The 21134-nt window shown below is 51.3% G+C and overlaps 6 protein-coding genes across 6 annotated transcripts; 2 read left to right on the forward strand and 4 right to left on the reverse strand.

The window, feature by feature from the left end:
* Positions 1-398: 398 nt before the first annotated feature.
* Positions 399-2356, forward strand: GT037_006630 (uncharacterized protein; the record flags this gene model as incomplete). The annotated part of the gene is made up of 3 exons (XM_038931677.1): positions 399-642; positions 694-1091; positions 1142-2356. The coding sequence occupies 3 exons, from the start codon at positions 399-401 to the stop codon at positions 2354-2356; spliced, it is 1857 nt and encodes a 618-aa protein (XP_038786174.1).
* Positions 2357-3612: 1256 nt separating this feature from the next.
* Positions 3613-5391, reverse strand: GT037_006631 (uncharacterized protein; the record flags this gene model as incomplete). The annotated part of the gene is made up of 1 exon (XM_038931678.1): positions 3613-5391. The coding sequence occupies one exon, from the start codon at positions 5389-5391 to the stop codon at positions 3613-3615; it is 1779 nt and encodes a 592-aa protein (XP_038786175.1).
* A 3690-nt stretch (positions 5392-9081) lies between these two features.
* On the reverse strand, positions 9082-10305 carry GT037_006632 (uncharacterized protein; the record flags this gene model as incomplete). The annotated part of the gene is made up of 4 exons (XM_038931679.1): positions 9082-9499; positions 9552-9904; positions 9953-10081; positions 10129-10305. The coding sequence occupies 4 exons, from the start codon at positions 10303-10305 to the stop codon at positions 9082-9084; spliced, it is 1077 nt and encodes a 358-aa protein (XP_038786176.1).
* Positions 10306-11856: 1551 nt separating this feature from the next.
* GT037_006633 (uncharacterized protein) lies at positions 11857-12288 on the reverse strand (the record flags this gene model as incomplete). Its single annotated transcript, XM_038931680.1, has 1 exon — positions 11857-12288. One exon carries the CDS (start codon positions 12286-12288, stop codon positions 11857-11859), a length of 432 nt encoding a protein of 143 aa, XP_038786177.1.
* Positions 12289-12892: 604 nt separating this feature from the next.
* Positions 12893-18551, reverse strand: GT037_006634 (uncharacterized protein; the record flags this gene model as incomplete). The annotated part of the gene is made up of 5 exons (XM_038931681.1): positions 12893-14463; positions 14514-15134; positions 15699-16727; positions 17192-18353; positions 18435-18551. 5 exons carry the CDS (start codon positions 18549-18551, stop codon positions 12893-12895), a joined length of 4500 nt encoding a protein of 1499 aa, XP_038786178.1.
* Positions 18552-18951: 400 nt separating this feature from the next.
* Positions 18952-20990, forward strand: GT037_006635 (dimethylaniline monooxygenase; the record flags this gene model as incomplete). Its single annotated transcript, XM_038931682.1, has 6 exons — positions 18952-19004; positions 19054-19134; positions 19197-19669; positions 19720-19990; positions 20041-20842; positions 20898-20990. The coding sequence occupies 6 exons, from the start codon at positions 18952-18954 to the stop codon at positions 20988-20990; spliced, it is 1773 nt and encodes a 590-aa protein (XP_038786179.1).
* Between the last annotated feature and the right edge of the window lie 144 nt (positions 20991-21134).

The following is a 21134-nucleotide window of genomic DNA, read 5'->3' on the forward strand; positions in this document are numbered from 1 at the left end:
AGGGAGTCGTTGCATAGTGGGAAACTTTCCGTGCCATAGTTGCATGTTCTAGTACCGGAAGGGTGTGGCTTAGTGACCAGGCATGCGTGCCTGGGTGCCTGCATGCCAAGGCAGTCTCTTAGTGCCTTCTTGAAACCCGTGAAACAGACCACGGGTGCTGCTCTTCTAAACAAGAGCCGTCCGTCTCCGCCCGGGAAATTGGACGATCAATGTCTTCCTGACGGCCTAAGAATTGAGCTTATACCCATCCGTATACCTTTGTCGAAAGCTTCTCGAACGCTTCCATTTCGCGCGCACTCGCCTCCCTTTCATAGTCACCTCTGCTCTTCCCGCCCAACACGGCCCGTGAACCACCAATTTCCGGCATGATACTGCCTTCTACACACACATAGGATAACATGGAGGCCGACGAGGCTCAACTTTACGGATTCCAGACTCCTCAGCAGAGCAACTCCTTCAAGCGACCCCGTCGCAGTCTACAAAGCACCACTCCCTTGAGCAGCGTGACCGAGAGCGTTACTTCCTCCCCTCGACACTCTGGCCAGAACCAGTTTGCACCTCAGCTCTTTGACCACGTCAATGCGCTGAAGCACCTTGACGACCAGCAAATCCTCCAGCTACTATCTGTTGCGCGCAATGGAGGTCAGTCGAATAACAGCCCTGGCGGCGCGTTATTTGCTCACGCGTATCCAGATGGCATGCGTCGTTCGGCCGCAGACAGGTCGTCTATGTCGACTGTCGGAAGCCGCGCGTCCTCATACTTGAGCGTTCCCTCCAGCAGAGTGCCCAGTATGATGTCCGACCCGCGCTCGTCCATCGCATCTACCGACTCCTCTTTCACACACTACAGCGCTGCATCCTCACGCCTTTCTACCGCATCTTCAAACCGACTTTCTACAATATCCACCGCATCGACACCTGCGCCCAAGAACTTTGCCTGCACATTCTGCGACAAGGCGCTCAAGTCGAAGCCGTACTGGAAGTCGCACGAAGAAGAGTTTCACGAGCAGCGACTCACATGGCGATGTCCCGACTGCGAACAGATCTTCCATGCTGGCAAGCGCTTCCGTGAGCATCATACCAAGTTACATGTAAGTCTAGTGTCCTTTCTTTTTCCCGCGTTCCCGCTAACCGTTGACAGGGCTGTGAGCACTGCAAGCAACCTAGGGAGAGCGGACAACCCACTAGCAGGAAAGCATCGCCATGCGTCAAGAAGTACGAGATCGTCATGCACGACAAGGACGCGTGGGGTTGTGGCTTCTGTGCTTCTCTTTTGACCACTTGGGAGGAACGATGCGAGCACATTGCGCTTCATTTTGAAGAGAAGGGTGCATCCAAGTGGAACTTCACGAATGTTGTCCTTGGTCTCTTGAAGCAACCGGAAGTCGCCAACGCGTGGAACCAGATGATGCTCGATCGTCATGGAGACGAACAGAACTGGCCGTCGCTGTCATGGGAGTCTAAGAAGTGCAACCGTTTACGGTACAAGCTCGAAACTAAGTGGGACACCCGCTCCTACGATATCGAGAAGCTGGTGCAGGACACTTATGACTTGGCGGAGATCGAGGTCAAGGACGTTGTCGAACCCACAACGGAGGTCACCCCCGAAGCCACAGAGTCTGTCGACAACAGTCAAGGCGAGATGGTGGAGTTCAAGCTAGAAGCGTCTGACTTCGGCACTGACAACAGGCTCCACAGCTCCCACGGGCTACCGTCCGACCATATGATGATGGATATCGATGCAGTGGAGCCTCCGCAGCCGATGCATCACCAGGACATGCAGCCATCTCAATGGCCTGTCAGCACCGATATGTCTCATTCCATGAGTGCGGCTACTTCGATGGGCGGTTTCGACGCTTTCGGTACCACCATGACTTCGATGCCAACGGATTTCTCGCAACCCATGGCGCAGAGCTTCCAGCCACAGCAACAAAACTGGTCAAATGCCGGCTTTGCATCGACGCCTGACCTACTGAACTACCAACAACCAGCGCAGTACATGGACTACCAGCAGCCCAAAGAGATCGTCTCTGTACCCACGTCGCAGTACGCCAACTTCGCGCACTACCCTCGCCAGAGTCTCCCGCCCAATTTCCTGCAGCAGCAACAGCAACAACAGTCACCTAGCACCCCGACTTCGCGTCGATACGTTCCCAAACTAATTAACATCTCGAACAATTCGAGCCACCGTGGCGTGCAATTGGAACAAGCGCCACCCCCACCTCCTAAAGACGAACACCAGAACCGCTTCTCCCGGCTCATCATGAGACGACGACCCAGCAACATTTCCCAACATAGCATGGTCTCGCACCGTGACATGGGCGGCACATGGGGCGATGTCGACAACTGGGGGTGAATTTGATTCGGTGTCTCACTCTTACCGCGCATTTTCCGCGCATAATAACACACAATCTCCTGCACCCGGCCGGCCCGGTTCTCGCACGGCACTCTCCTTAGAAAGAAACAAACAAACCATAAAGCACCGCAAAAGGTGACTCCGAACCTCGCTGTTCATCTCTGGGTCCTGGCGTCACTATCCGCCCTGCACCCCTAGATGAAGCGAGCTACACGTCACCGCAACGGAGATCGAAATTATTCATCTGCAGCTTCTCAGCTCTTTCTCCTTGTTCTTTTTTTCCTTACGTATACACACACATGTTTTTCCAGCGGGATGGGATGAGGATATACCCATATATGCAGCGATTGCTTTTCATCTTGTTGTCATCGCCGCAACGTAGTTTAGTGTCTTGTTGAGTGTCCACTTTTGGTTGCAGCACCTAATACCCCCCTTTTCATGTTAACCTTTCGATGCCGACGCGATTGATGTAATGATGGGGATTGGAATGAAATTTGGACTTGGAAGGGCAGATACCATATAGAGTAACTTCAATGTGTTTCTTAACTCTGCACACAAACTTGTCTGCTTTCTGCTATGGTGATGGTCTTGTTTGTTGGTGATATTGCTTCAGAAACATGATATTATTATCTTTGGCATCAAGGTTAACGTGTTCATCATATTCCGCAGGCCGGATGGTGCCATGTCTAGATGCCTCCACGCCACCCATGGTAATCCCATCACTAACTCACTTGCGTACCGCGCCTGTCATCCTATCACGTCCCGTTTCCAAATCTTTGTTTCCCCCCGATGTCGGCCCATAAAGGCAGCATACCCAATTTTTCTTTTTCTACCCTTTTCTTCATGTATGTTTTGGATGTGTGGATTGAAACATGCATATGAGCACGTCTCGAAGCCACCTTCCTTTTTTGTTTGCCCTCTCAGGCAGCAGTACCTTTTGTTTCGTTTCATTTGCATCGTGATGGGATTTGAAAGTGCGTACAATGTTACGGCTCAATGGGTGTGTTGTTGTTCGGTCAGGGTATACTCGATTCAAACGTGCATGTGATGCTCCGTCTCACCATGTGTGTGTGATCTTTCATCGTGGTCTGGAAGGCTGTCGGATGTGATCGCAGCGATCCAAGATGGGCATATGATGCTCCATCTTGTTACATGATATGTCGTGAATGTTGTAAGTCGTATGTCGTGAGGTGTGGGGTGTACGTTATGAGTGGTATGGAATGTGTTGTACACAGGTTATCAAGATCGTGACTTGCTCAAAACCTGACATCGAACTTGCGAACTGCCTTGTACCAGCTATCATATGTGATAAAACCCTCGCGCTCACCATGGGCCTTCACCAGCTCATACATGGGTGATGACTCGGGTACGGCGCTCAGAAAGTGGCGTAGAGCCGACCCGTACTCGTTAAATATCCCATGATATTTTTCGAGAATTTCAGACGGCGTAGCGGTGATCTCTTCATCATCGAACTCGTCCGGCTGCTCAGCGGAATTCAAGGCCAACTCCATGTCAAAGAGAGCCGTCCCCAGGCTTGCGATGGTCTTGATGGACTGCAAGTTGCCGTGCTGTGCAAAAACCTTGTCGAAGTCCAACCACATGTAGTGGCGGAAGAGCCATTTGGAAAGCCCATCATTGGCGTATTGGATAGCTGCATCCTTGACAGTGGCGTTAAGAAGTTCATACAGTTCGTCATCGTTACGGCCGATAGCATTCTCGAAGTTGATCAAGTCAATCAGCATATCGACGTGCTGCTCGCGCTTCGGTGCAGGTGTCCCGTACAGTGCCAGTACCTTGTCAATCTGAGCTTCGAAGTCCTTGCGCTGCGCCTTTCCGACCTTGAAGACGCGTAGAGTCTTGCGCTTCAGCTCATCGAAGACAATGACTGCCTCCTTCGCAGGAAAAGCCTTGTTGAGGATTGCGATGATTCGGCTCACAGACTTGCGCTTCGGTCCAGCGACCTTGTCGGCCTTGGAAACGACTCTGTCGTTAGAGTCGGAGGGAGACACAACAATTGTAGACTTCACAGGCTCTTTCTGCTTCGTGGCTGACGCGATAGGGGTCTTCGTCTTTGCCAGCCTTGCTTTGGCCTCTTTCTCCATACGATCAAGCTTCGCTTGCATCTTGCCGAAAACCTTGTCAACCTCTCCCGATCTGGCGATGAAGGCTTTCTCTGTGGCCGCTTGCCTTGAGATGTCTGCTTCAAGCTTAGCTTGAAGTGCCTCCACTGCTTCCTCGCGCTTGGAGAGGGAAGCAACACGCTCATCGAGTTCCTTCTGCTTGTCGGCCATTGCCTTCGTAGAAAGATTGATCTTCTCGAGGCTCGCAATTCGTTGAAGGACCTCGTCGTGCGACTGCTTCTGCCTGATCTCAGCGTCGGCCCTCTTGGCTTCGGCCTCGATTCTCGCAGTCCTCTCCTCCTGCAGGAGCCTCAAGATCCTCTCCAGCTTGCCGTCGTTAGTGGATGATACCGCTGGATCAATCTTTTCTGGAGTAGACTTCGGGGAGGACACAGGTGACGACAAGCTGAGCTGGACAGGAGAGTCGTCCCTGGTTGTGGGGCTAGGAGACGATGAAGACGCAGACGAACTTCCGGTCGAGGTCTTCTCTGTGGGCTTGGCAGATACGTTGAACGAGAAAGACTTGTCTGTGGTCTTCGCTCCAGCATCGGAGTTGCCAAAGATGACCGTCAGTGGTGGTCGGCCAGTAGAGACGTGAGGTGTAGTGCCCTTTGGGTAGGCGGTGCATTCGCGCAGCCAATTCGAGAAACCTTGCCATCCAGTCGGAAGGTCATCGCGGATTTCCTCAATTCTGGCAATGAGAGATGACATCGTCTGAAGATATCCTTCTAGATCCGTCTTCATCCTGGCGCATACAGGGGTTTCAATGTTCCTGACATAATCGCGAATAGTTGAGTCTGGAAGTTTAAGTGTCGGCTCAGGACAGTCATCGGAAATCTTGTCGCGACACTCGGTGAGTAGATGTAGAATCGTAGCTCCGTGCTTCTTGCGCTCGCCTGGAGGAATGGCGCTCATGATGCTTCTTGATATGGGGGTTGACTGTATGATATTGTCAGTTGAAAGTTCTATGTTGGGTGTGCAAGGTTTTGATAATAAAGACAAGCCGTTTTACTATATGATTTTGCGGGACAACGCGGGGCTAATGACGTCGAGATGAAAGGGGTAACATACCTCTTAACGCTGGGTCGTTGCGCTGCACAAGTGGTGGGCGTCGGATGTTGGTGCGGAAGGTCTAGGGTCTTGCAAGATTGAAAAATTATGTGAGACTGATCAACGGTGGTTGATACTGTGGGAGCAAGAAAGTGTTGTTGCTAGGCGTGTAGAGGTTAGAGTGCGAAAAAGATGAGAGTTTACGCGTAGGCCTGGTCATTGAAATGCAAACAGATGTGAAGGCTAGCGCGATGTATAGCGCCCAGGCTGTGCAATACAATACAGCAGAAAAGGATCAATCAGGTGACGGAGCAGGTGACGGTGACGGTGACGGTGATTGTGATTAGCTCAGTAGGCGTTTCGCAGAGAACCTTTCACTGCGCTCCATGAAAACCCAGAGCCATCTTATAAGCTTCCTTCTCTTCCAACTACAAAATGGGAGTGCGAATACAACAATGCTGCCATGTGTCACTCAAGATATACCTCCTGAAGTATGCTGACTCCTAAAGCAATCACTCCCTGCCAAGGTTATAGCTTGTTAGGTACAAGCCATTGCGACAAACTCATGTCGTTCCATAGATAAACGCCCAAGCTCATCATAAGCCTTTCCTGCTGTTGACAGGCTCCGACGCTGATATAGATTGCAACCCTCCCAGTGCTGCAAATATGGTTGCTGATATGTCATTTGTTCGAGCCTTTTGGAGGAACATGAGCCATCGGTAAAAATGATTGAAATAGCTAATGTACGTACTAAAACGATGAATGAGGTGATTCGTAGATATGAGGAACTTGCTCGACACTGAAAGTTTTGTAGTGTTGTGTTGTCATCATTGGCGGTCGCTGGTTCTGGGGTGGCCACATTCCCATAAGAGCTCCCGGTTCCCTTTAGACGTTACGTATTCAGGTGAAACCTTATGACAGAATTTGAACTAGAATTTTCAATCATTCTGGACGTGATGCGATAAAGGTAAAGAAGGACAGAAATGTTGGGTGGTCGCTGACGGGATCGACTTGCCCCACTTCGGACGGACCGGTCCGCCTCCAGGTCACAGAGCATTTTGCGTCTCTTCTCTTGTCTTGTTACCAGGAATGCCCCGACACTCCCTAAACGAAAGCATGGTCGAGTTATCGAAAGTCTGAGTATTGTTGACCACGAGTCAAGGACATAGCACCGAGATTGCTATTAGCAACATGCACTCTCGACTGCATTTCTGACACTGCCTCAACGACACCATCGGCAGTCATATCGAGCTTCGTTTACTTGAATAATGATGCGGTGTCGTAAGGTATCATGGATTAACAGACCAAATGTCGTCAAATCACAGGATGTGATTGAGATTGTGTACATTACAAGAGGTCAACGTAGCTTCTCTTCCTATCTTCAAGCTCGTGCTTTCGGCCAAGTAGATATACACGGTAAAAGCAGGTTAATGAGAACCGAAGACAGTACCAAAAGCTAGAGAAGCTACAGTGTCAGCGAAACAGTTGCGGGAAAGCTCTTGCGCGTTTTGGAAGACAGCATGGTTGACTTACGCAGCAAATACAGATAATCCATATGAACATCTCATGAGCTCGCACCCATATCGAGTTGACGGCGATACCTCCGAACACCCGCGCTCCAAATACCAGGGCCGTAGACTAATGTGTTTTGGATCTGAGAAGTCGCCTAAGTCCTGAAGATATGCACTGTATATCCACAATCCTGCGAGCAAGATGTCATATAATGCACTTATCGTGATTGTAGCGTAGAAGTCGAGAGCCTGCTTGCTGAAAGACATGATTGAGAAGCGAACAAGCCAGACGAACAGTGTTACGATTGCGATGCATAAGTTGCATAAAGTACAGCTGCATGAGGTATCAGAGTCCTGTATTACTATCGTACGCAGAACATTCGAACAGACCTTTCATCCCATATCAAGGGCATCGGCGGTGACTTGCGGTAATTTGCATAGTCATAGACACGTTGATGAGGATCGGAGTTCCAGCCTTTAGTGCCACCTTCTTGCCAAAGCACGGTTCGAAAGCGGTCAGGGTATACGGTTGCGAAGAGCGAGAGAAGTACAATGGCTAGGATCAAATCGAACAATGTGGCGCCGAGAAAGACCAGGTAGGGGTTGCGGTGCATGATGAGCGGTACGGCGAACGGACACCAAATCCATCCTACTGCTACTGGAAACTATGGAGGCGTGCAGTGAGGATTCTTATATCGTTCGAGTGATGAGAAACGACAAGGAGGATGGGCGCTAGAGCAATGTCAACTCACCTGTAGTTCTCTCGGGTACTCATCTGTGTTGCGCCTGTGGCAAGGTCCGGAATAGAATCACTTCGGGTTGCGACTGTTCTTTCCGCCTATGAATGGCAGACATACGGTAATGTGGAGGGGTCCACTACCATAGTGGTGGGTTAGTTGCATGCTCTGCATAAGCCCACTTTTCAGTAAGAACAAGCGCCAAGCAAAGTCGCGCAAATGCCCTCATTTTCAACGTTGAGAAGACACACCTAGACAACGCTCTCAAAGATTGCGTGTTGATTGCGACGAGTGACATGCGCAAAAATGCGTCCATTCTCGTGTGCTCATTTATGTGTTTTAGGACCGCCATGGTCCTGGCCAGGGGCACTCGTCTGCTACCGGTAAATTGTTCATGCTAAGACTTGGATAATTTGACACATGGATTGTCGCAGTCCAGCAGCTGTATGTGGCTGTCATGTTAACTTGAAGAAAACACGAATCAGACCAGGTAGTTCTGGTAGCGTAGCAATGTGACTTGCTTATTTCATATCCGTCTATATCGTACATGTGCGTATGTTTCTCTACGCTCGTATCAGCTGCGCTAATAGTTGCTAGCTGACCCATAATGCGTGTGCTCACCATGACACTTGCAGATCGTCCCTTCTTGAAAATCCCTTTCTCATACGCCCTGCGCAGTCCAGCTCTTCGTGTGCCCCTCGAGCTCTCGCGAGCCTGCCGAAGCTCCGGCTTCATTATACATGTCGCTCTCGTCACGATCCATACTGTCTTGCTATGCGGCATCGATAGCCTTCGTGTCACTTCCACCGGAATGCTCACTGCTTCGTGAGCCAACGGTCGCGTTTTTTCGTAGTACTCGCATATCCTGATGACTCTTTCTAATCCAAACCTTTCAACAGATACCACGTCGCGAACCCGGCAAAGAAAACCATGTTTATTTGATAGGTATAGCGCAGCAGTGTACCGAGCCGGTGGTTTGATTTAGGGGTCATGGTGTGCGCGTCAGGAATGCGGATGAGGCTGGTATCCGCGACTGAAGGTGTGTGCTCAGGTGAGCAAAGGATCACGTTCCGAGGGTGACAGTGACGTCACAAGCATGTCTTCCCGCTCAAGCGTAACTCTGCTTGGACGTCCACAACAACCGACGGTGTACCTCCACCGTGACACTCTTCTATCCCAAGCCTTGCAATGGCGTCTTTCGTTATCTGAAAGCTCATGTGCTACGCGCCTGCTTCGTGCATCAACATCGCGAATCTCGGTATCGCTCTGGGTCACGGCTGAGTCGATTCTTTGCCCTAATTACACAATTATAATCGATCGAGATTGTACTCCTTTGTTACTTTAATCTCATTCGCACCCAATGAACTCAGCCTCTCGGCAGGATCCGATTCGCTGCTCAAAGTGACGAATGTAGCCGCCTGTGGTTTTGCGCTCTGCGGCATCCATTGCGAAGGTGGTGCGTTGAGGTTTGATGTTGACGAGCCGTTGCTTGCTGTCCGGAATTTCATTCGCCGGAGACCAATACTTTCGTCGGTGGCGAGTGGAGGAGTTCGGCGCCACGTTGGTAGTGACCTGACATTAGGTACGCAGCAGCAGACAATGCCGACGGCGACTTCGATTGGGGAGAAACAGACGCGCCACCATGATGCACCAATCGGGTCTTCGTCGACGTTGCCGAAAACATCAATCGCACAGTCGATGCGGAGGACAGCCAGGATGGTACAGCTGCGAGGTGTCAGTAAGGAATGCTCGGGATCGAGTTGCAGCTTTCACTTACAAGCATCCGAGGAGAAACAAGACCATCACCCACAGCTTCTTCTTCCCCGATAGGTCTGCTGCTGCTACGGCAGGCAATGGAGCGAAGAGGATGACACTGTTGAAGAAGACGTGCAATGAGCCGATGATGATGCATGACTTCTTACTCTGCAGCTTACACTCTCCAGGAGGATGGCACATGCTGATCCAACCCGCGAGTGACCAAATATACCAGATCGCGATGAGCGCTATAGACACATAACAGGCTATGCGGGCAAACACTCTCTTCTCGTATAGCCGGAGATAGGATTTCGCGAAGCCCAACTGCACGGTTGCAATCGATGTAGCCCAGCAGATGTCAAGTGCGAACTGCATCTTCAATGCCTGTTAGCCAAACTCCGATGGACGTCAGGTCAAACATACCCGCAGCCAGAATCGCTCCACAACGTCAAAGTTCTTAGTCGGATCCGCCTTGATCTGATCGCTCGTCAAGCCTTCTCCACCCAAGAATACTAGCACGTAGACTAGAGCAACTACGACGAAGCTCATAGCCTGCGAGATGTCAGCATTGATCCGCAACCAAGAATCTGTAGTCCTACCAGAGCAGCCAGCATCAACGCATCTTCGCCCAAGGTATTGACCCTTCGAACACTCCTTGTGTACCATCTCGCTGCTACCACTGCCGCCGCAACCACAAAGCATATGGTAGGCGCGATCAACAACGCAAGTTGCTTGCCATTCACGATATCGAAACGTTCTGAGTTCTTCCCCGCCATGGTCAATATTATCCACCTCTTCTTCACTTCACCGCATATCGGGCGCACGTCAAAGTCGTCAAAGTCGTCGAGAGAGGGGCGAGACTGGAACCAGGATTAGAAAAGCCCCGAGCGGAGCGAACGTATGTAGATAAAGCCAAAAAGGCGATCTCCCAGTTGCCCGGTCCAGAGCACGGAGCTGTCATGCACTATGCTCGTTGAGTCCACCGTCGTCAACGCCTATCTCGCGGGATACCTAGGGTGCCTCAGCCGTGCGGCCCATGCGACATGTCTGCTTACGGCTTTTCGGGAGTCAAAAATTAGTTAGGGAGCGTAGCGGGGGCCGTGCTCCACGTCGCTGATTTGTTGCACATCAGGCGGTCCGACGCGGAACACGGCCGACCTGCATTAATCCTTGCTGACCATTTACTTCTGATCCAATCGAGTCGCCTTAGGGCAGCACACCAACACGCACCCTTCCATGGGGGGCATGCTCGTCCGGAAACCGATACGGCTAAAATGTACTATGACAAGCAAAAAGTAATATAGGAAGCTGGTATGTCTCTGCAATGTTCTGGTAGGTTTCCCATAGTAGTTTCACTGTCGTCGAGGCGACCGGTTGATCAGAAGTAAGAGGACGCTATGGGCGATCCGCGCATATGTCTGCATCATCACATGCGGGGTTGCCGAAGCGTGGAAGCTGAACACCCCCGGAGGCGATGGTTTGCATCCCCTATCGATCACGCCGCCCCAGGCTGGATACCGCGAACTGAAACAAGCCGCCGCCGAGTCGGCCGTTCTTCGTCGCGTGGCCGCCAGGACTAGGATTCTGTGCAAGCGAGGTGGCGCTTCCATCGTGACCCAGAACACGGACTTCACCTAGCGACAAGTTTGTAAGTTTACTTCCCAGATCGTGCACTCCCGCAGCCCAGGGGAACAGCGTTCATCCGAGCAAGTTTATTAGTTCTCAAACCTCAACAGTGCCACGGTCTCGCCCAACGCCAGAAAAAAGCCTCGAGGACGTTTTCCTTTGATTTTGTGGCGGCCCGATCGTGCTCCGAATAAATCTCCGACGTTATACCGTATACCTACGCGTGCGACGGGAGAGTTTCCAAAATGACGTTCTGGAATCAGACCATATAAAACCATATCTAGGATTTCTCCCGGCCATTTGCTGCCTTATTGTTTCGGCCTAAACTTTCCTACTGACGTCATTTTTGATATTGAATATCGGCATAGGATAAACATCGGGCAATGCAGATGCCTATCACAACAGTGCAGTGCGGAGTAGGAGTGAGTAATGGACATCACGTGCATGGCTTATCTGGTACAGTCACAGCGAACCTTGGAATAGAGCACTCAGGGAAGCAAGCGAGCGAGTGAGAAGTGATGCATTCCAAACCACTTATACCACGTTACGTGAAAACCATGCGTAGAGACCTTCGTTACCGTTAAAAGAGAAAACCACAAACCCAATAATCCACCCAGGAGGTCCTCACAGACTCGTCAACCAATGTACACAAACCCCAAAGCGTAGCGAGGAGGTTCTCGCACAATCCCAAAATCCCAACCCTAAAACCATCCTACTACTCTGCCACCAGAAAAGTCTGGCTGGCAACGTTGGCGTACGCTCTTGGGGAAGAGTTCGATCCTGCACATTGGGCAGGAGTTGCTGTCCTTCAGCCATGTGTCGATGCATGTCTTGCCGAAAACGTGACCGCAGGCATTTAGCCTTGCTCCGACTTGCTCTTCTTCGTTGTGGTGGCGATGAGCGTATTGATGGCGGTGGATGTCGGAGATGTCTTGATATGTGTCGACTTCATCGTCGAGCAGTTTTCGTTCAGCTTTGGTCAGAGGCTTGTGGGCGGTCTCTGATGCCTCGCAAGCGAGGTCTTTCAGGCAGATGCTGCAGCAATCTGCTTTGGTGGAGGTTGTGAGGTAGGGAGCCAAGCCGGACTTCTCAAAGGTAGCCTTGTCGGCGTAGACGGGTTTGGTCGAAGCCATGTCAATGGTGATGATGATGATGATGATATGGTAAGATGTCTTGGGTAGGCGTAGTAGTAGTGGTTGTAGTGTCGTCTGAAGATAGTTGGGACGGTATGGTGAGATGATCTTCGAATCCTAGGCCTTTGGAGTTATGATTTTTGCTGATGAAAGAAAAGAGAAGGGAAGGGACAGAGAGGACAGCTTTTATGGCGAACGAGCGAGGAAAGCACAGGCGATGATCTCGGGCGCGGCATCTGAACCATACTGTGAGTCGACACGAGCAGGTCAATGCATCCTATATCCTTTACGTTATTGTAAGCAGAAGTCCGCGGTACCTACCAAGAGTATCACGATACTGTGCCTCAGCGGAGCTTTATGGAGACAAGCGAGCATATCAGATGCTAGATAATCACTCCAGGGTCCATCAAAACATCAACCAAGGGTCCAAGATCCACTGTGGCATTCTACCCCGGAGGTTTATGTTCACTAGCTGTCCCGTGAGAGGATGGATGTATTCAGGATAATCCAGGCAACGGTTCTATGCTGCTCACCATTACATCAACATAGGCAAATTTCCACATCAGCAAAGATAACAAAGATTGATAACCACTATATACAGGGTCTACAGAGTCTCAAACTTCCGGTCGCGTAATCGACTCAAGCCTGCAACGGCTCCGAATGCGATTCTGCCTACACTATCCGTTGGTCTTTCATCCCCAACGAATCCCGGGCAAGCAGCCATGGTCTGCTTCCATTGTCTATGTCCCTCAGCAGCGCTCAAGATATCCGCATGGACCGTTCCAGCCTTGACCATTACCTCTCCACCCAGCCATGGCACAAACGGCTTTCCGTAGACGGCATAGATGGCGAGCACTAGTAGCCCGAGGAGATGAAGACCGAGAAAGATGGAGCCAATGATGATTTCCACAATCGTTATTTTGGTCTTGTTGATTGTGACGCCTTGGTCGGCAACCACTTTCCGCCTTTCATCGTAAGACAGAGTGTACCCTCTGGCTGAATCCAGCCAGTTCTTGTTAGCAAGGTAAGCGCCCACAGTAAACGCTTCTCTTGCAGCGTCCTCCTGCGAAAACCAGTCTACAAAAACTTTCACTTGTCCGATAATGTCATCTTCATCCTCGTGATCATAGCCTTTATTGCATTCCTTCGTGCTTAAATAAGCAAAGGAAAGAGGCATAGATGAGACGCAATTTGAGCCCCAGGGCGTATACCATGTATCGTATTTGGCATCGTACACCTCGGTTCGATTTAGGACGAAAGCGGATGGATTCGAAACGCGTTTCTCGATGAAAGAGCCTTCACCAAAGAGGGCTAGTCCAAGCGCAGTCAGGGGACCGATATGGTATCCTATATCCTGTGTGACGTTTCCAGCATAGGTGCCGTTGACATCCCGAATTGCCAGGCCTTTGTCCCAGCTACTGTCTCTATCCGAGTGCCAGTCGTCGATGCGTGACAGTGAACAATTGTCGAGCAAGGGCCCGGCGCGATTCCCATTCTTGGCAGACGGAAGCTCGAAGTAGCCTAATGACGTTTTGGCTGTTACTCTATAGTAGACAGGGTTCTCTTCGTATAATGCTGTTGTGCTGAGATAGAGCTCTTCTGTGATATCCTGCCGATTGTGTGTAGCTTGCCAGGGTGTGTCGCTAATGTTTGTAGGCATACAAGCCGTTAGATCAATGTCATAGGCCCTAGGACGGCGTGAGTGATACTCTGCAAAGAATACACCTTCTTTGTCACGAACACACTCGCTTGGCCATTCGGCAGCAGTCATGTTCGTATATGTAACCGTTGTGTTGATGCGCGGCACATACTGAAGCTCCTCGTAGACACCGGTGTTGTAGTCCGAGGGTAAGGGTGTGAACCAAAGGTCTGGATAATCGGAATCGGCGATGATCTGGAAATCCCTCCGATAGTCGACAAAAGTGCACTGACTTGGATTCCGACACCTGCCACCAAGGGTCGGCTTGACCCAGAGGAAAGGTTCATAATGGTCCTCCGTAATCGATTCTAGGATGCTACGGAGTTGAATGACTCTAGGCGTGGGGCGGCTACCACCACTGTTGATCAAAGCAGGCACATCAGGAACATAGTGACTACTATATTTGGTGTCCATAGATGCCATTTGTGTGGGGGTGATTCGAACAAAGATCCCCTGAAGGATCTGGAAGACCACGCCTATATTTGGGTCAGCAATGCCTTCCTACTGATATTCACGCAACACATACCGACCAACGTCAACCCAAAGGCCATGTATAATGGTAGACTTCCTACTTTAGAATACATGGTCCATATGCGCGGACTGATCCAGCCTTGGTCTGCGAGCGCCATGGTCTGGCGAAGGTTCAATTTCGTTCTTGCGCCGCCCGTTTGGATGAAAGAAGCCAGAGCCATTGAACAAATTGCCGATGTAATGGGAATAGTGACTAGTGCGACGACTACCTGTATGATCCGCGCTGCCCTGATGGCGTTTTCGTGTTTAGTCAAGATAGCATCTAGCTCCTCTCTGTAGGCATCTTGGTTCCCATAGTCCTGCTTGCTTCCAATCGGCCGCTTACTCGCAATGCAAAACACGGCCCATGTGAAAGCGGATAGCGCGGCGTAGAATATGAAGACTACCAGCGGCCACAGCGATGTGTGTAGGTGTCTGACCACTGGTTCGCGAACAGTCCTGGAGGACGCTCTTGATAAAAACGTCGGCTCATGAGTAGCTTCTGGGACCTTTGGAGTGACCGTATTCACGGGGGCTGTCTCTTGTCCCACTCCTTGCATTCCGTGCAGTTCTCTTTCTTCCATGTTTGCTGTGGTAGGTTCGATAATGAAGAATCCGACGACTCTTACATTCTGCGCTGTACAGGTGATGGGACAGGTTTATTAGACTACACAAATGCCTGTGGCACAGCAACGTTTGTCGTGAGTGCCAAGCCTTGGCTCTCGTATTGATACATATTTGGTATTGATGCTGGGGGCCGTACCGGGTAGCGGCACGGGAGGACCTGATCTTCAGTCGTCGCACCGGGGTTTGGGAGGCATATTTTGAACACCAAGCTTGGTGTCAGTACACAGGAAATATCGACATGTGAATAAAAAGTTTTTAAGGCTTGTCTGCACCAGATTGTGGCGTTAGTTAGCACGTTGCAATTAGGCGTACATAGGTACAATCTCCAGGTCAGCCGCTTGCAAGTCTCGGGGCGTATTTGCTGTTTCTGCATGTTCAGCCTTACAGAACAAATTACGAGGCGTCCCATCGGTCGTCAGGCCAGGCGAGGTTAGAGTGTGGTGTTTTCGGCACGCGATTCATTTCTTTGCAACCACAATAACGCCACGCATGACTCCGGTCCTTCCCCACCAGCTAAACATGGTCTTCGCAACACCGAAGCGTCCTATGCCGAGGCCTAACATTTTGAGTCTACTGTCTTGCTCTGTAAGAAATAGTGCTAGTGGCGCGAAGACATGCTCCGATATATCCGTGATAATTATGGCCTCAGACTTGTATCCCACGTGCTCGAGCTTCGAGCGGTACTCCTGCGGTGTGCTAAAGTTTGCCCAAGGAGCGCCCATGAGTGCAGTGAGAAGACGAAGCATAGTTTTCTGTGTCCATGTTGCGGTTGGAGAAAGGCACAGATCGAAGCCCATGTAGTTGGCTTCGAGTTCAGAGTAAGCGTGTTCGATGATAGGCCAACGTGATGGCGAGAAATGGTACGCTGTGTCCAATGCTAATACCCACCGCTCATCTGAACTCGCTCTTGCCAGTCGTATTGAGTTTTGTAATCTTCCATTCCATGATGTGGGTTTTGACGCATCAGCACAGAAGAGCGATATCTCCACGGTTGAGCCTTTGTTATGCTTGAACTCTTCAACTCGCTCCGACGCAAATCGCGCCTGCGATTCGTCTTTTGTGATCCCAATATAATGGTCAAATGTAGCACATCGCTCTCGTTCGTCCCACCAGTCTTTGTCGCACGTTCGTACAGGTTCTTTGCTCATGAGATAGATGGTCTGATCTCCGCATCCGAAGCCTAGGTCGAGCAGGAATCTTCTTCGTTGCGTTTGTCCTTCGTCGTTGGACAACCCTGCCTCGGCAAGTACAGCTTTCAAGAGATCGCGACATGCTTCGCTCAATGTCTTGGAAGCAGGAGGGCTTTTCCAATAGCCCATATTCATCCACATGGCGGTTGGAACTTGCAGATGCAGTCGCCCATGTTGCAAACCATAGATCGAAGCTTTTTCCTTTTCATTCCTCTGTGAACGTTGCATTATCCAGTAGAATGCAGCGGCCAGCCATACTCCAAATATCTGCATGGATCTTTGGCCGTCCATGCCCAGTTTGCCAGACGAAGTGCTTTCGTGCGAAACCAAGCTGCGGATGTAGGCCTGTATGACGCTGGATAGCGCGAAACCGGTGAAGACAGTGTAGCCAAAGAATAGTCTATCCCACATTGCTGTTTGGTGTGTTGAGGTGATTGGGTGGATAAAGACTTGACAAGCAGGTGAGATCTCGGGAAGCTTCAACGGGCAGTGACGCTAACCGGTTCAAGCGAGCATGTACGACGAGGTGCACATACAACTGACGATATGCGTCAGCAAGTTGAGAAGCCTGCACACTGCGCACTCTAATGTCGGAAAGCTTTTAACTTATTTTCAAGTCTATGAATTTGTTCTGTAATGGAAATGGACATGTCAACATGCCTGGGTATCTACTCTATCGGACCATCTACCGTGCTACGTAAAAGCTTGTTGTATCCAGCAGGAGCACCGGGCTCAACCTGGGTGCTCTTTGACAGTAAGGTACAAGCTAGAAACTCAAGCCTTTTCATTGTTTACTGATGCCTCCACGGCACCTTGACATGGAGCGCATCGGCAACCCGCATGGCTGATATAACACAGCCCTCTAGGAGGACCATACCATCCCAACACCAGCCGCCCACCAGCCATACGTTATCCTCGCCGTTCCTCCAACGCGGCACTGATTTGTCATCCGCACTGAAATTCGAACCGTTGTCGAAGATGGCATTGACGATGCGCTGGCTTTCTGGACTGCGGAGAACGCGCGTGAACTTGCTCCGTTGAGTCACGTGTTGCTGCTCGAGAGGCGTGAAAGGGCAGGTTGTCACGACGACACCGCAGGGCTGGAGATGATGCGACTCGGTCACGGGTGTATCGGCGGTGGATGTGTTGAGATGGATGAGCTGGGCGCCTTTCCTGTCGTTCTTGTTGAGGTCGCTCCCGTGCAGCACTGCCCAGTCTGTATGGACGACGCTCTCCACAACGGCGGTTGGTATGCGCTGCATATGATGTTGGAGGGGTCTGAAGATACGGCCCACGACGTCTGGAGCAACAGCCAAAATCACTTTGTCGAAGTACTCGGTTGTCGTCCCCGCGTCCGATGCACTGCACCACGATATCCGAACCCCCTTTTCGAAAGGCTCCACTGCCGTGACGGTGGCATTGAGGGTAACGTCGATACCTTTGACTAGGCGTTCCTGTACCCCTCCCACGCCGTCTGATACGGTATAGTGCGGCGCGCCATGAGTCCTCCGCTTGTATCCGATGATGTCGCTGGCGGGAAAAGCGAGCAGCGAATTGTGAGGACAGGTAGACACGCTCGACAAGAGTGGGAGCAGGTAGTAGGTGGTGAAGTAGCGCGGGCAATATGTGCGGTCCAGGTACTGCTGCAGCGTCTCGGATTGTCTCGGCCCGACGAAGACACAGCAAAAGGTAAACCACGTGTACGAGAAGGCTAGGTATAGGCACTGCATCAGGTACACGACAATGCCAACTCCGCTGGACCGGGGCGCAAGCTGGTGGAGGTTGGATGCGTGTGTGAAGTACGACGTGTCGCGGCGTCCAGGCGCAATGGCCTCGGATTTGGCATCGTGGCTCACTGCGAATTCGAAAAGGAAGGGCTGCGAGTGGTAGGATATGCGCAGGTAGTCGTAAAGGGCCTTGAGGTTGTTGTAGTAGCCGCCCGCAAAGGCGCGCATGGGCAGATCCACGCGGGTCGAAGCATCCTTGGCGGCAGCATCGGGTAGGGAGATGGAGGCGGCGTCGAGGGAGAGGGTTTTTCCCTAGAATTACTTTTGTCAGTGGAGGCCCCAGAGAGAATGGGCATGGGCATGGGCATGGGCATGGGCGTCAGGCGTCCCTACCGACTCGAAGACCCTGACGGCATATCTTTGGCGGACGTCGTGGAACAACAGGTTCGCGCTAACAAGCCCAGCAAGGCCCGACCCTATTATTGCGACTCTCTCGCGCGCGTGTTCCATGTTGGAACGATGGTAGGCGTCAGCTGTGGAGAGCTGTCGTGTTGTTGTCTAGCAAAACATGACGTGAAATCGACGTTTGGCCTCGGCTGCAGCGCTGCAGTCTCAGAACAGGCATCGTCCGTCTACCCATCGTTACGGACGTTAATCGACAACGGGCAACCCCATGGCCGCGGCGACTAAGCTCGAATAGAACAAAGTGCATCGAGGCACAAATGCATGCCGTGGGGTCGCGCATCCTGTCTTGATGTCATGGTCGAATTGGGACGTGATGATTGGCCACCCAAGCGTGACCACCGCGTCCCTTGCAGCGTTAGCCACCCGACAAGTCCATCTCCACGCTCTGTAACACAACCCTCTGTGTGACCGTCAAAGATATCCTGAGTGTCTGCCGAATGTGAACATGTCAGGGACCGACAAACTCCCCGCCATGCGAGTCGCAGTCATCGGGGCTGGGTACGCTCGCCATTCCTACCCTGAATATCACATGCTAACGCAGCCAAAGTCCCGGTGGATTGACAACCCTGAAGACGTTGCTCGAGGCATCGACACCTGAGCGGCCGATAGAGGCCGTCTTGTTCGAAGCGTAAGGTTACTTCATCTGGTCTCAATCGGACCAACTATCACGTGGCCTGACATCCTCCCCAGCGAAGACAACATTGGAGGCACCTTCCACTACCGCGCCTACGAGAACGCTGAGCTAGTATCATCCAAGCAACTAACGACTTTTTCCGATCACCGCTTTCCACTTTCAGCACCTGACCACATCTCACTTCCGCAATATGTTGCCTACTTGCAGGGCTATGTGGACAAGTTCGATCTACAACCACTTATGAAGATGGGCTGTAGAGTCAGCAAAATCGAACCCATATCTAAACCAGTCGACCAGAAATGGAAGCATCGTGTCAGGTATGTTGACAAGAATAGTGATGGAAAGGAGCGCACTTTCGACTGCTCCCACGTCGCGGTCTGCACTGGACTACATGTCGAGCCCAACATTCCCGCTATCCCTGGTATCGAGAATGTCAAAGGCGAAGCATTCCACTCTTCTCAATACAAGAAGCGGGCGCAGCTTGCGGGCAAAGACGTGCTCATCATGGGTTGCGGAGAGACTGCTATGGGTATGTCACATGCCGGACACATAACGATAAGTATAGGCTAACATACCCAGATGTCGCTTATGAGGCCATGAAGGGCGATGCAAATTCTGTCACCATGTGCTTCAGAACAGGCTTCCTGTCTTTTCCCAAGGCTCTCTCGCGATTCAAAGTTTTCGGCAAGCAGTTCAAAGGAGGCCTGCCCATTGATGGCCTCATCACCAACCTCTTCGAGACAGCCTACGTGCATCGTGCAATAGCTGCGAGTCGCTTCCGTTGGTTCGTGTCGGACTTTGTCATCAAGCGCGTATTGTGGTTCTTGACTGGTACTCAAGCAGGCATGAAGTGAGCTCTTCTCCTACCATGGCGACCGAGCACATGCTAACCTGATGTAGTCAGCACGTTGGCGCACTGCCACATGATCGTCTAGGCAGAGCTTTCGTATTTCTAAACAAGAGTAGCAAAGCGATGCCATACTTGAACAGGCCATACCAAGAGAAACACCCTCTTGCTTTCCTTGGTAATGGCTACGTAGATCCGCCCGAGGATGCGCAGTCAAAAAAATGGGTCGACACTTGCACATTTCCCCAGCGAATAGACGAGACAGGCAGGGTGATATTCGAAGAGCGACCAGACCGAAAAGACTGGAGGCGCATGAAGAACACGGAGGTGCGGCCCAACTGCGTAGTTTACTGCACTGGCTACAAGCAGTCATTCTACTTCCTCGATGAATCATACCCCACTGCGTCCGACGCTACCATACGCAACATCGTCTCGCCTGTGGACACCAGTATATCCTTCATCGGCTTTGTACGGCCCGGTGTTGGCGCTATTCCTCCTATTGCCGAACAACAAGCCATGTGGTGGACAGCGCTCATCACCAACCAAATGGCCATGCCCACCGACCCTCCACACTACCATCTCCTGTCTAAAGAAAGCTCGCGCATTAAATACGGTGTCGATCATAGCGCGTACATGAGTACCCTTGCGAAAGACTTTGGTGGCGCCCCTGGGCTGCGCGAGTTGTACACGGCCCATGGCTTGAAGGTGCTCCTGGTCTACTGCTTTGGAGCGAGCTTTGTGACCTTCTACAGGCTTGTTGGCCCCTTCGAGAGCGACGTTGCTCCTGAAATCACAAAGACTGAGTTGGCAGAGACAATCCTCCGCAGAGGTATTTTAGGGAACCTGTTCTTCGGTGTAAGTTCTGAACCAGAATTGCAGTCAAATATCACATGAACTGACATTGTCACAGGTGATACCAATGATCTTCTACGGTTTGATCAACTCTACAGCTCTGATGCTCGAGATGGTTGGTCTGATACCAAAGGAGAAGCCAGTTGTATGAGTACGAAATGCTTGGTGGTCATTGCGGCCTATCACGCTTATAGGAGCCTGCTATGGTAGATGAATAGATATGAGTAGATGCAAAAGTATTCGCTAGTGATCTGCATTCTAAATTACGGTACTCACCGAGGGTATCTCTCATACT

Source organism: Alternaria burnsii (assembly GCF_013036055.1).
Source record: "Alternaria burnsii strain CBS107.38 chromosome Unknown 752, whole genome shotgun sequence".
In the NCBI taxonomy this organism is placed as follows: domain Eukaryota; kingdom Fungi; phylum Ascomycota; class Dothideomycetes; order Pleosporales; family Pleosporaceae; genus Alternaria; species Alternaria burnsii.